The sequence below is a fragment of the Typopeltis vanoorti genome, chromosome 4, assembly GCF_054136105.1.
Source record: "Typopeltis vanoorti isolate ZY-2024b chromosome 4, IOZ_Tvanoo_1.0, whole genome shotgun sequence".
Taxonomy (NCBI): domain Eukaryota; kingdom Metazoa; phylum Arthropoda; class Arachnida; order Uropygi; family Thelyphonidae; genus Typopeltis; species Typopeltis vanoorti.
The window spans coordinates 117,919,512-117,933,189 of record NC_143552.1 but is presented as its reverse complement, the minus strand read 5'-3'; the positions used below and the strand labels follow the sequence as shown (position 1 = coordinate 117,933,189).

At 35.9% G+C, this 13,678-nt stretch overlaps 1 protein-coding gene across 2 annotated transcripts in view; it reads left to right on the top strand.

Moving 5' to 3' along the window:
• Nucleotides 1-13,678, top strand: part of LOC150107633 (uncharacterized) — a 271,977-nt gene that overhangs the window by 31,708 nt on the left and 226,591 nt on the right. The window contains exon 2 of one of the 2 annotated variants that reach the window (XM_090391983.1): nt 6,661-6,876. The exons of the other annotated variant lie outside the window; for it this stretch is intronic. Coding sequence (XP_090248109.1) covers nt 6,661-6,876 — 216 coding nt within the window. The remainder of the gene's footprint in view (nt 1-6,660; nt 6,877-13,678) is intronic. 2 annotated transcript variants of the gene reach the window in all.

Genomic DNA, 13,678 nt, shown 5'->3' with positions numbered 1-13,678 from the left:
ATCCCACCAAGTATTCGATTCCATTCACCTCTATCTCACCATACTGCCTCAAAACCACTGGCACTATTTCCCTCTTGCATCTCTACCTTATATGGACATAACTCTTTCTCTATCATCATTAGCACTCCCCCCTCCCTTTTTACCCCTTCTGTCCTCACGAAACACATCATACCCTTCCATCTCTATTCCTTTCAGGATGTCATCCTCTTCCAACCATGTCTCACTTATTCCGACAATTTTTGGGTGAACAGGTGCAATTAGTGCAACCATTTCATCTGCCTTGTTTCTTATACAGGGTGTTCGGGATAAATTTGACATATTTATAATTAATTATATTTTTCCGTAAGTTACATGTATTAACACACACTTCTCTTCATTTAAAAGTTTGGACCCTTCTTCATTCATATACAAGATGTCAGAAAGGATGGATAGCTGGAACCCACCTGAATCATGGAAGAGAATAACTTGTATCATGATGATTCGTGCCCGCCATCAAAATAAGGATATTACGACTGCTGCCCAATGCTCCCTGAATACAGTAAAAACAATCAGGCATGAACTAGAGACTTGCAATGGTGACTACGAGGATGTAGCAAGAAGAAAGATCCCTAGCAGACGATCTGATTGCGTTCGTACAGCAGAATTCCTCGCAAATCTGCAGGAACAGGTGTTGAAGAACCCCGGCATTGGAATTCGGGCTTTGTTCGTGGAGTTGCTAACTGTAGTCAAGCCCTGGATAACAAGGGTAGCCAATGGTAGGCCGTATGTATGGCAGCAGGATTTGGCCCCTTGCCACACCTCTGGGAAAAGTCAAAAATGGTTGTCTGAAAATTTCTACGACTTCACCAGTCCAAATGTTTGGCCTCCAAACTCCCCAGACCTTAACCCCATGGATTATTTTGTATGGGGCACAGTTGAAAAAGACACCAATCGCACTTCCAGTAATACAAAAGCCCAGTTAATGGATAAAATTAAAACAGTTTTTGCGGCCCTTCCCAGGGAGACTGTAGCATCAGCTTGTTCGAGGTTCCGAAGCAGAATTGAAGCTGTGATCGATGCTAATGGTGGTTATTTTGAGTAAATCTTGTTGATAGTATTGTAATTAACTCTGCCTGTAATGTTTTTTTGTCAATTCATTAAATTTAATAGATACAAAGAAGATTTTCTTTTTCCTTACGAAACTGTCAAATTTATCCCGAACACCCTGTACTTCTAGCATTTGTATACAAACACAACAGCTCATTTCTGGATCTACAGCGAGTTCCACTGATACTACTCACTCGATGTGATCTCTCCATGCTCAACTGGGGCTCTTTCCCTTTCTGCTTCTTCATTTTAAAACCCTTTTCAATTCCAACTGTTTCCTCTTGATCTCTGGTCATCCCATTCCTTTCCTGCATACACATGCTCACCTCCTCTTGGAGCATCCACCTTTCTCATGCTGTGTACCCCTGTCCACCCTGAGCCTCCCCTTTTCCCTGCTCCTCTTGTACTCCCATTCTCTCATTTTCTATACTCATACCACTCACTTCCCCATTCATAACCACCTCTTCAATCTCTCCTGTCTTACTCTCCCGCTCCTCCACATCACTTCCCACTCAATCTGATTCATTCTCTCTATTCACTTCTCTACTTTCGAGCAGCAGTCTCTCCACGCAGCTCACACCATAACCACTCAAATGCAGTCCATCGCTCCCATACAGCTCACTTTGTCTTTCAAACTCATTCCACACATTAACAAACTGTACTCCCTGTCTCCTCACACATTTCAGCCAGCAGCATATCATTCATAATCCTTGCTCTCCGCCTCATTTCTCCAAAGTTATACCTAGGTAACACACTAACTACCCTTCCTGTCACACTATTCTCTTTTATCCTCCTAAGCAGCCTCCTGATATCCATTCTGACACACTCTTTGTCCTCTCTCAAATCATTCGTACCTATTAATACTATTAGGTCTCTTGCTTGCTCCTGCCTCATATCTTTTAGTCTGGTTTGTTTTTGAACTAGGTTTGGTTTAAATATAGAGTTAATTACACCTGTTATTTTTAAATATTTTGCAATTTTTATGTTTATATCTTTTTTTATTTTCATATGTGATCATACATCCTAGGTAGTTAAATGAATTCACCTGTTCTAAGATCTTGTTATCTATTACTATTTTAGTTCATGCTGGATCTTGTCTTTTAAAGGCCATAGTTTTTGATTTTTCTGTTGATATTATCATACCATAATCTTTGGCTATCTCATTTAGATCTAAAATGGCTTTCTGTAAGTTACATTCAGAATTTGTAATTATTATTTGATCGTCAGCAAAAAGGAGGATGTTTCAGTTCACTGTAGGAGAAAGTTTAATTCCTTATTGTATATTTTTATTCCATTTTATTATTATTTCATTTAAGTAAATATTTAAAAGAGTTGCTGAGAGAGATAAACCAAGGGGTCTGACATCCCTGTCGGACCCCTTGGTTTATCTCTCTCGTATATGATAGCTCGTGATTTAATCTTATTTTTTTTGATTATTTTCATATATACTTGTGATAGCTTTTAGGATTATTTGGTATTTGCCTTTCTTTTAATATGTTAAATAATATGTTTCTTTTAACTTTGTCAAATACTTTTTCAAAGTCAATAAATGCAATATGTGTTTCTAAATTGTATTCTCTTCTTTATTATTAATTTTAGGCAAAAGGCCGGGTCTATACATAATTGCCCTTTTCTAAATCCATTCTGTACTTCTAAAATAAAGTTTTCGGAATATTTCATTAGTTTGCTATTTAAGATTCTGCTATATATTTTGTAACAGGAATTTAGTATACTGATACTTCTATAGTTTTTAGGGTCATCTCTATTACCTTTTTTAAAGATAGGAATCACAATTGCTTTTTTCCATTCTATTGGGGGATACCAGTTGAAAAAATTTTATTTAAAAATAAGTCTTTCTTTGAATCTTGTTCCTGCGTATTTATATAGTTCTGAACCTAGCTTATCTTCTCCAGGTGATTTTCCGTTTCTTGTTTCTTTCAGGCTGATTTCTAATTCTTCTTTAGTTATTTCCTTTTCATTTTTGTTAATTGTTTGCCAGTTGTCTTTTTTAAAATATTTGTTTGTCCACAATTCTGTGTAGTAATTTAGAAATTCTTCTAATTTCAATTCTGTGTTTAATTTTATGTTTTCTTTGGTATCTGCATTTAAGTGTTTCAAAATTTTATATACATTGGGTCTTATTTTATATAAATCATGTTCTAAATTAGAAACAAATTTGTTCCATGATTATCTGTCTTTTTCTGACTTCTCTTTTAGCTATGGCTCTTATTCTTTTATATTCTATTTCATCTTCTAATCTTTTACTGCTTAACCATTTGTGATATGCTTCTTTTTTCTTTTTGATTATTTCTTTCATTGTATCATCCCAGATCTTCAGTTTTTTCCTTTTATTGAATTTTTTGGTCTTTCCTAAGCTTTCATTTGCTGCTGCATTTAGTATCGTTTTTATATTAAGCCATTCTATTTCTATTTCTTCATTTTGTTTTATTTTGTCTAGATATTGGTTAATTCTTTGTTCATATAGTCATTGTACATTTGTGTCATTCAATACTCTAGTTTTATAAACAAATGTTTCAATTTTTCTTTCTGTTCTTGTTACTTGTAGCCATTTAGGTGGTAATCTTAATTTTATTTTAACAAGGAAGTGGTCACTGCTTATTTCATATCCTTTGTGAACTCTAACATCTAGTGAAAATTTTGATGTCTTTTCATTTAGTATAAAGTAATCTAATATTGATTTCCATCCTCTTGCTGCCCAAGTATATTTATGCATGGCTTTGTTTATAGAAGGAATTCATTATTTTTAGGTTATTATAAACTACAAAGTCAATCAATTTTTTTACCATTCCTGTTTAGAGTATGTGCTCCATGTATTCCTATATTATTATTAATTTTCGTGTTTCCAATTCGTGCATTTAAGTCTCCTGATAAAATTACGTAATCATTTTTATTTATTTTATTATATATGTTTTGTAGCTGATTATAAAAATTAATGTTATACTTCTCTTCCCTCTTCTGGGACATATAAACCAATTATTGTTAAATAGCCTCTATCTATTTTTATTCTAGCTTCTATTATTCTTTCATTCCATAATTTATAATGTTTTAACTGTTTTGAAAGGGAGTTATGAATCCAAATCATGCCTCCTGCTTGTGCTCTTTGGCCTCTGTCAACTCCACTGTATATCACATTAAAATTTTCGGTTCTCATAGCTCCTTTTAATTTCTTTTTTGTTTTGGTGATTACTGCTATTTTAAGATATCTTTCATTTAATAGTTGGTCTAATTCTATTTCTTTATATCCTATTCCTCTTACATTCCAGTTTGCTATGTGTATTATATTTTGTCGTTAACATTTTTGTTTTACCTTTTCCATTCCAGGGTCGTTTTCCATAGATTCAATCTTATTATCTTTTTCCGTCAGTTTAGAAGTAGAATTATGTTCTCCATGTCAGGGGACTAGCCTGACGTTGGAATAGTTCAGTGGTAGGGCTGCTATCTTAAGGCTTCTGAAGTAACCTTCTTCCAAATTTAAATCCATATTAGGAATAGGGTATATTGAAAGGGGAAGAGTAGATTATAGAAGAATTATAGTAAGGTTTATAGAGAGGGCATAGTTGTAAGGTCAGAAATGAAGACCCCATGGTCCTTTATTACTCTAATAGCATAAGTGTCATAAAATAAAAAGAGTTGGCTGATAAGGCCTTATAGGAAAGATTAAAGTAAGTAGATCTTCCTCAAAGTAGAGGAAGAAGAGGATAGATCCAGCTAGGGGTCCATGGGAGTGCCACTTCCCTTACAATCAAGATAAATAAATTCTGTGTGATGATACAGCGTTGCGTTCCCCCTTTATACGGGAGTTCACGGTACCATCTAGTCCCTCCAATTTTTATCTGAGCTCCGGAACCGGCATAGGCTGATGAATCAGACCTATGGCTTGGTCAGTATTCCTGACTGTAGTCCGTGTGTGTCCTCGGACTGGTTTGCCTGCTTGTGGGATGAAAAACACCAGATAAACTGGTTGAAAAAACCCTACTGTCTACGCCCAAGACCGGCTAACTTGGCTATTGCTGAGGAAAATCCTTGAACTCCTCACGTCGTTGACGGGAATTGAACCTAGGACACTCCTTCCCCAGGCATATGGTTGCGAAGTGCAAAGCCGCTAGGCTAACCACGCGGACACAATCAAGATGATGGCTCTGTTGGTCCACGAGTCCTTATTCAGTATATATTCGGACCATCCCACCATGTACACGCGTGCACAAACACACACACACACATATGGTGGGCTCCCCTATCTGCCATCCAGGGGATGTGTTCTCTAGGGGTTACAGCCGTCTTTCTTTTTAATACTCTAACACGTTCTTATTAAAGCAGTATATGGTGGGCTCCCCTATCTGCCATCCAGGGGATGTGTTCTCTAGGGGTTACAGCCGTCTTTCTTTTTAATACTCTAACACGTTCTTATTAAAGCAGTATATACAGTTAGCTTCAAAAGAGTTATTTACAAAAACATCTAATACACACTATACCGAGACAAACAAAGTTTATTTTTTTACAATATTCACATGGGACCTAACCTAACTAAAAAATCGATGTACTGTGCTTTGGAATATTTAATATTTAAGCTACAATCGAGTTTTTGCACTTTGCTTATGATCGTATTCACTTGGCTCGCTGTTTAACTTCCACTGATCCAAATTAATTCATTTACCCGCACTTATAAGAAGATTACTGATTTGACAATTTTAATGAAAAATAAATAAACAATAGCAATACACTTAAAGCGAATTAAAAATAATACAAAATAATGATAAATAAAATATTATGTTTTCAGTTTTAATTAAATTTGTAAGGAAGGAGGAATATACAGAGATCGACTAAAAATTGCTCCCCGATCGATTGCGATCGACGGGTTGAACACCCCTGCTTTAGGGTGTGTGCTTTGTATTCACATAGCATTATATTTCATGTGCAAACTTTGTTTGCTTACACTTAAAGGATTAAACCAACTATATAATTTCTTGACATCTTTAATTTGCTAATGTAAATAATTTAAACTGAAACTGTTTATTAGTTATATACACCAATGCTTTTGTCATGTAAATGAGAAAATTTAAATGAATAACTTTGACTGTTAATTTAAACAAGTCTACGTGTATGGTCTAGGCTTGCTATTTATGCTCAAATGGTCATATGGATGAAATATATCAGTGTATGTTTTGTATCCATGGTAATTCAGTTTCAATAGTCACTTTGCATCCAAGTATATGTGGTCATATGCCACCTCCATATTACATCAAGACTGATATGGGTTAATATTTTATTTAATGTGCTTAAAGAGAGGGTGTATGAAGGTGTGTGTGTGTGGTGGGGATCAGCACTCCACTTTTTCAAGAAAAAGTGCAGTCTTCATCATTCAGTTGGTTTAGTAATACTGATATAAAATACTTAATTGGAAAAAAAAAAAATCTATATTTAGACAAGGTATTATTCAAATTGGTCATGCATTTTCTGAAATTAATTTATTTTCTAGTTTACTTTAAGAGTTTTTTAAAAAAATATGTCTTGAAATTTATTTGAAAATGCCATTGCATTTTTTTTAAAAATTAGTTTAGCCCAAAGTAGAGAACGGGATTCATCGCGAAGGATAATGATTGCCCGTAAACGTTATCCAACTCATCAGGCACAGTATGCAAGTGTTGGAATGTTTCCAGTAGTGAAATTAAAGAAACCTAATATACCAATATATAATGAAAGTAGATCAGTTCATAATTCTTCTGCCCTGAAAGTAGCTCTACCTGATGTTAATACAAGACCAGTAACAAAGTAAGCACCACCAAAGATTGTATATTTATTTTTTTATTTTTTTCTCAAGATTTAAGGAGTTCATGTTTCTAATTTCTGGTGTCCATAATGTAATATTATGAATACTAGCTTAACTGCCTACACCGCATATGATGGAATATGAAAAATTTTGTTACACAGAATATTTGGAGGCACAGAGAAGAAATACAAATCATTAATTTTGAATTCTTTGTACAGTTCATTTTCGAGTTGGCAATAAATTTTATGCATTTTGAGAGAGAGAGAGAGAATTTTGTTATTTCTAAATGTATTGAGAATAAATGGAATAATAATTATTATTATCACCTGGTTAGACTATAGTAAATTTAGTTTAATCCTTTATCCAAGTGTAAGCAAACAAAATTTGTGCCTGAAGTATCTTCAGGACTGAGGCAACTTGTAGTAATGGTAGACCAAGCTCTCATCACTCCTTGTCTCAGTATCTCCCATAATGCAAAGCACATCTCCTTGCAGACATGTATAATGCTATGCATTAAGAGAAGGACCATTACCCAGACCTGTTTCGACCTTTATTGAGGTCTCATCAGTGGGAGCCAAACCCAGAAGTGGTGATACTAAGGCAGAAGCAATGGAGAGGTCCTAATACGTTGCCAAAAGGTGTACCACCTTATTATTAAATTACTCTGGATTTAGAGAATGATGTTGGAAATTTATTTTCCACTTGGTTAGACTATAATAAATTTATTAGACTATAATAAATTTAGTTTAATCCTTTATCCAAGTGTAAGCAAACAAAGTTTGCGCCTGAAGTATCTTCAGGACTGAGGCAACTCGTAGTAAAGATGGACCAAGCTTTCATCACTCCTTGTCTCAGTATCTCCCATAATGAAAAATAATGCATAAATTTATTATAGTCTAACCAAGTGGAAAATAAACTTCCAACATCTTTCTCTAAATCCAGAGTAATTTAATAATAAGGTGGTACACCTTTTGGCAACTCGTATAAGTAAATATGACCTCTCCATTGCTTCTGTCTTAGTATGACCACTTCTGGGTCTGGCTCCCACTGATGAGACTTCAATAAAGGTCGAAACTGGTCTGAGTAGTGGCCCTTCCCTTAATGCATAGCATTATACAATACTGCAAGGAGATGAACTTTGCGTTATAAGGAGTGATGAGAGCTTGGTCCACCTTTACTATGAGTTGCCTCAGTCCTGAAAAACTTCAGGCACAAACTTTGTTTGCTTACACTTGGATAAAGGATTAAACTAAATTTATTATATTATTATCACCAGAGACCTCCAGGAAGTCAAGGACTTATTATGAGATGTCATACATCACCTGCACAGGCTGTCATACTTTCTCTTAAACCCATTAACATTGGATGTACTCATTGCTCTGTGAGAGAAAAATCTGGCTCTCACCCTTTCTTAAACTGCAGACAAACCTAACTTCCATGGATATCTCCTTATCTTCTTCCCACCTTTCATATAACGAAAAATTTCATTAGTTGATAACCTATAACACCCTTTCAGAAGTTTATAGACTTTCTATCTTTCTTTCTTTCTCCTGTTAACCAGAATCTGTAGTTCACATACTTACAATCTGTCCTCATAATATACATTTCATAATGCTGATATAATCTTTGTAATTTCCATGGCCTCTTTATCCACTCCAAAAAGAGAAGACTATATATGTGTACAGTACTTCAGATGCAATCATATCAATGCCTTGCAAAGAATGAAAATGACTTCCTTGTCCTTGCACGTCAACGATTGTTTCGACATTACAGTTATCCTCTGAGCTGTATTTGCAAGCTTTGCAAATGTTATTGTGGTACACTACTGAATACTTTTAATTCTGATAGATCCCCCCCCCCCCCATACACCACTTTCTGTTACCTATCTTTTATATTCCAACTCCACATTCTCCAGTTTATGCAAAGCCTTTCATGTCATATTCTATCATATGACTTAGCCAAGTCAAACACTGTCATGGTGTCCCATCCCCTTTATCCAATTTATCCATAACATTATTATAAAATATGAGCAGATTGCTAAAACATTACCTCCCTTTGGTAAATCCATGCTATTCTTTGCAAAGTATAGTTTGTCTGTCAAACCATTTCTGTATATGTGTTTTTTACCATCTTCTCTAAAATCTTGTATGTATGCTACATTTCCACTGATTGTAAAATGCACAAGCACAGATCAAGTTACTTAATCCTAGAAAGTTTTTTTTTCACTTGGTTACAAGGTATCTTATACTTGACAGGAAATTAAATTCCTGTCTAATTCTTTACTCAAATGTGAGCAAAGAAAGTTGGTGCATGAGATATCTTCACAACTAAGCTACTTGCAGACACACACACACACAGTAGAATCTGCTTATTATGATCGTGGATAATATTATCAATCAGCTATTATCAAAATCAGTCGGTTCCAGAACACACCATTTAAAATGAATTCAAAGTGATCCATCTATAATAATCAAAGTTCCAGTTATTGTTATCAAAATCCTTGAATGTTTAGCCTTTTGCATCTCATAATTGAGAACTTTAAAGGTTAATCAGGAGAAAATTTGTTCCACATACTCACTGCTCTGTGAGAAAAAAAAATCTGGCTCTCACCCTTTTCTTAACTGCAGACAAACCTGCCTTCCATTGAAATCTGACTTTTGTGTTAATCTGCTTTTAATCTTATTCTTCCATAAATCTTGTATCTTCCATGCAAATGCAGGTGGGTATAAATATGTAGTCAAATTGTGATTTTTCGAGTTTATTTGTGTGCTCTCTTTCAGTAAGTGAATTTGACTTTCAGCACTCGTTAAAATACCCCTTAGCATTATGGCAGAAGCAAGTAAAAAACTTAAATTTATCTTTTCAAGAAAAGCAAAGAATTTTGGAGTGCTATGATAAGTTGCCCAAAATGAGTCAGTATAGTGTGGCTGTACATTTAAAAATTTAATTTCATAACCACTCTTGTGTAAGATCTTAAAAAACAGATCAAACATTGAAATTTCAGCTCTTACTAATGAGAACATGGATCAGAAGAGAGCCCGATCTGGTAAGGATTCCCAAGTTGAATCAGCATTAAATATTTGGTTTAGTAATGTTCATGAAAAGAATGTTTCAATTAATGGGCCTTTGATGGGTCAAAAAGCAGAACAACTTGCAAAAAAAGAATGGGCAAAGAAAATTTCACTGCAACTGATGTATAGCTTAACAGGTGTGGAAAAAGTGAGAGAATATTGTGTACAAGCGTATTCATGATGAAGAAAAAAAGTGCTGATTTTTTTATCAGCTGATGCATGGATTAAGATCAAGTAGCCAAAAAGTTTTGCTGAATATTCTCCCAATATATACAATGCAGACGGAACAGGAATATTTTCGTGTAATGCCTGAGCACCGGTGGTGGCTCATCCATAAGGACTGCAGTCCCTCCAGTATAAAACGAAAGTTCCTGTTTTATTATTGGCATTCTTAAATTTTTATATATTTATCTAAAAACCATTATTTTCTTGTTTGCAATACTATACTGCTCAATAGTATTTTATACAATTCATTTTGTAGCAATAGTTGTATTTTTCTACAGTCAATGTGCTGTGCGGGCTAGGGCTAGTATCAGTACTGGCTAGTATACTCAACGCTGGAGCTGCATTCAGTGCAGACTGCATCAAACCACTACCTCGTGAGGATAATGTATGGTGTGTGTGTGGGAGGTAATGTGTGATTTGCTTGCTGTTTGGGCTGGTAGCATTGCAGCCCCACTACTACAAATTCTTATGAGCCGCCACTGCCCAGCATACTTATTTGTTTAAAATGAAAGTACTAAAGGATTTAAATCTTCAAAAGAGTGTGTGATAGTTCTTTGTTGTGCTAATATGAAAGCTGAGAGAGAGATGAGAGCACCCAATGATTGGAAAAAGCCAAAATCCTCTGTGTTTTAAAGGTATCAAAAGTTTGTCTGTTGACACTACTGTTCGAATGCAAATGCTTGGATGACTAATGCCATTTTCAACAGTTGGTTAGTTAAGTGGGATCTTAAATTAATTCTCATAGAATTATGATCCAGATTGAACGTGGTATCTGCCACCTTCCAAACTACATCGCCAACAATATTAGACTGGATGTAGCCTGTGTTCTCACCAAAGCAAGACCATCAAAACCAACATATCCAATAGCGAATATAAGGCTCTACTTGAAATGAAGAAAGACAAAGAAGCAGTAATCACCATAGCGGATAAGGGGAAGGCTACCGTGGTGCTCAACCATACTGACTATACAGGTAAGCTTAATGCTTTATTATTAGATCGGGCTAGTTACCTCCCCGTTGAATACAATCCCACCAACTCACAAATTAGAAAACTCCATAGGCTCCTTAAGAAGGTCACTTCTTGACCTCTGGAAGTTACTAAAAAATTAAAACCTTTCAACTCTAGACCCCCCCCCCCCCAATATATATATATGGGCTCCCAAAAATACATAAACAAAATGTGCCATTACCTCCCATAATGGATGGCATTGATTCCCCCACCTACAAATTAGCCAAACATTTAGCCAAAGCACTCGCACACTATACTGGCAACACACCATCACACATAAAAAGCTCAGCCCACTTCAAAGCCAGTGTAGAAAACCTTACACTCCAACATAGTAATATAATGATCAGTTTTGACGTCTCCTCCTTATTCACAAATGTCCCGCTCAAGGAAACCTTAGAGTTCATCCAAGCCAAATTTCCCCCTGATATCTCAGCCCTATTTCAGTTCACAATGAACTCAGGCCATTTCATTTGACAGGGAAAATTTTACAGAGAGGGGACAGCCATGGGTTCACCACTCTCCCCCACCCTCGGCCAACTTCTTTATGGAGACTTTTGAAGAGAAAGCCTTTCTCTTCAAATTGCCTTAAACCCTGCCCCACAAAAAACCTACCATATGGCTTCGCTACGTTGATGATGTGTTCGCTGTTTGGCCACATGGCTCTGCACTCCTCTCCTTCTTAACGCACTTAAACAACCAACACCCCAGAATCAAGTTCACCCTGGAAAAAGAGGAAAACAACAGCCTCCCTTTCCTAGATACACTAGTCACCTGCCAGCCTGATGGAACCTTGGTTTTCTCAGTTTACAGAAAACCCACCCATACAGGCAGGTACATTCACCAATAATCCCCCCCCCCCCCACCACACACACACCACCACAATAATATGGAGTTATTAAGACACTATACAACGGGGCTAAACTAATCTGTCCAAATGACAATGCCCTAACCACTGAACTAAATCACATCCTTAACACTTTCTCAGCCAATGGCTACAACCCCAAAAAAATACTAAAACCAGTAAACCACAGCCCCCCCCCCCCATTCACAAAAAAGATTACTCTAAATCCATCACCATTCCCTACATATGGGGCACCTCGGAAAAAATTACCAAAATCCTGAATAAACATGATCTGACCTCTTGTTACAGACCATATAGAAAATTGGCATCCCTTAATCCGCTCCACTAAAGACCAACCACTTTCCCTAGACCTATCTGGTGTATACCAGGTCCCTTGCAGCTGTAAGCTGTTCTACTTTGGCCAAACAGGCAGGACAGCAAATATCAGAATTTTGGAACACAAGGACTACATCCAATTTCACCAGTACAGCCACTCTGGGCTTGCAGACCATGCTCTGGATATACATGCCACAGAATACGGTGGAAGAAAGCCATAGTAATACACCTTAGCAAGTATAAATTTGAAAGACTATTCATAGAATCAGCCTCAGCCCTAAGAAACATGCCAAACCTCAACAAATTTGGATGCATGAGACTGCCCCAAATTTGGGAGATGTACATCTTGAGAATTTCAGCCCAGTGGCCAAGAATACCTAATATAGCCTGCTAGGGGGCACCATCAGGACTTTGGGAAAAACAGTAGTTTCCTCGCTTCGACCTCATTTGCTGTTTTAGTGCCTGCGTGCACGTGTCTTAATATTATATTCCCATGAAGATGGCAACGTGACGTTGCCGAAATATAGGAAGTATATATTAAAGTTTATTTTAATTTATATTCCAGCATGCGTTGTGAATTCCTTAAGTTATTTAGTAATCATGATCTTAAATTAAAGCGAGGAATTTTCTTGTTAGTAGACAACTACACTGCACACACACACAAACAATTTATTGTTAGAGAACATCAAAGTAATCATCTTGCCTTTGAACACTACATTGTTAATTCAATTAAACTTGGTTGGATGTTGATAACAACATTGAAGTGGTGGCTACAATGATAGTGTCGGAAATATGTCAAGCTGCTTCCGATGAGAATTTTTAAACTAGTAGAAGAAAGTGAACAAAACCTAATACAAGTATAGAAGAACAAATTTTAGAAGCTCCTCCAACCGATGTCCAGATGCAAGAAGCTCTACAAATACTTCATCACGGTGTGCAACATAGAGCAACAAACTTCAAAAGGCATTATGAGTATGAGCAATTTATTCACAAACTTATTCTTTATTGAAATTAATTATTATATATATTAATTAATTATTAAATAAATTATTGAAATTTATTCAAACACACAACAGACAACATTAGATAAGTTTTTAACATAACTTTTATGTTGTAAATGTTATAAATTTTATAACAATAAATTGAAATAAATGATGCAATTTTTTATATCCTTTGCTTAATGCAGCCAGTTATTGTTATGTAAAAGTGATTTAGTGATCACAGTAAGTACCATCTACTGTGTGTGTGTGTGTGTGTGTGTGTGTGTGTACACATGAGCAGTTGAATTAGAGATACCTGCCGTGTTGGCGAAATGGTGCTGTG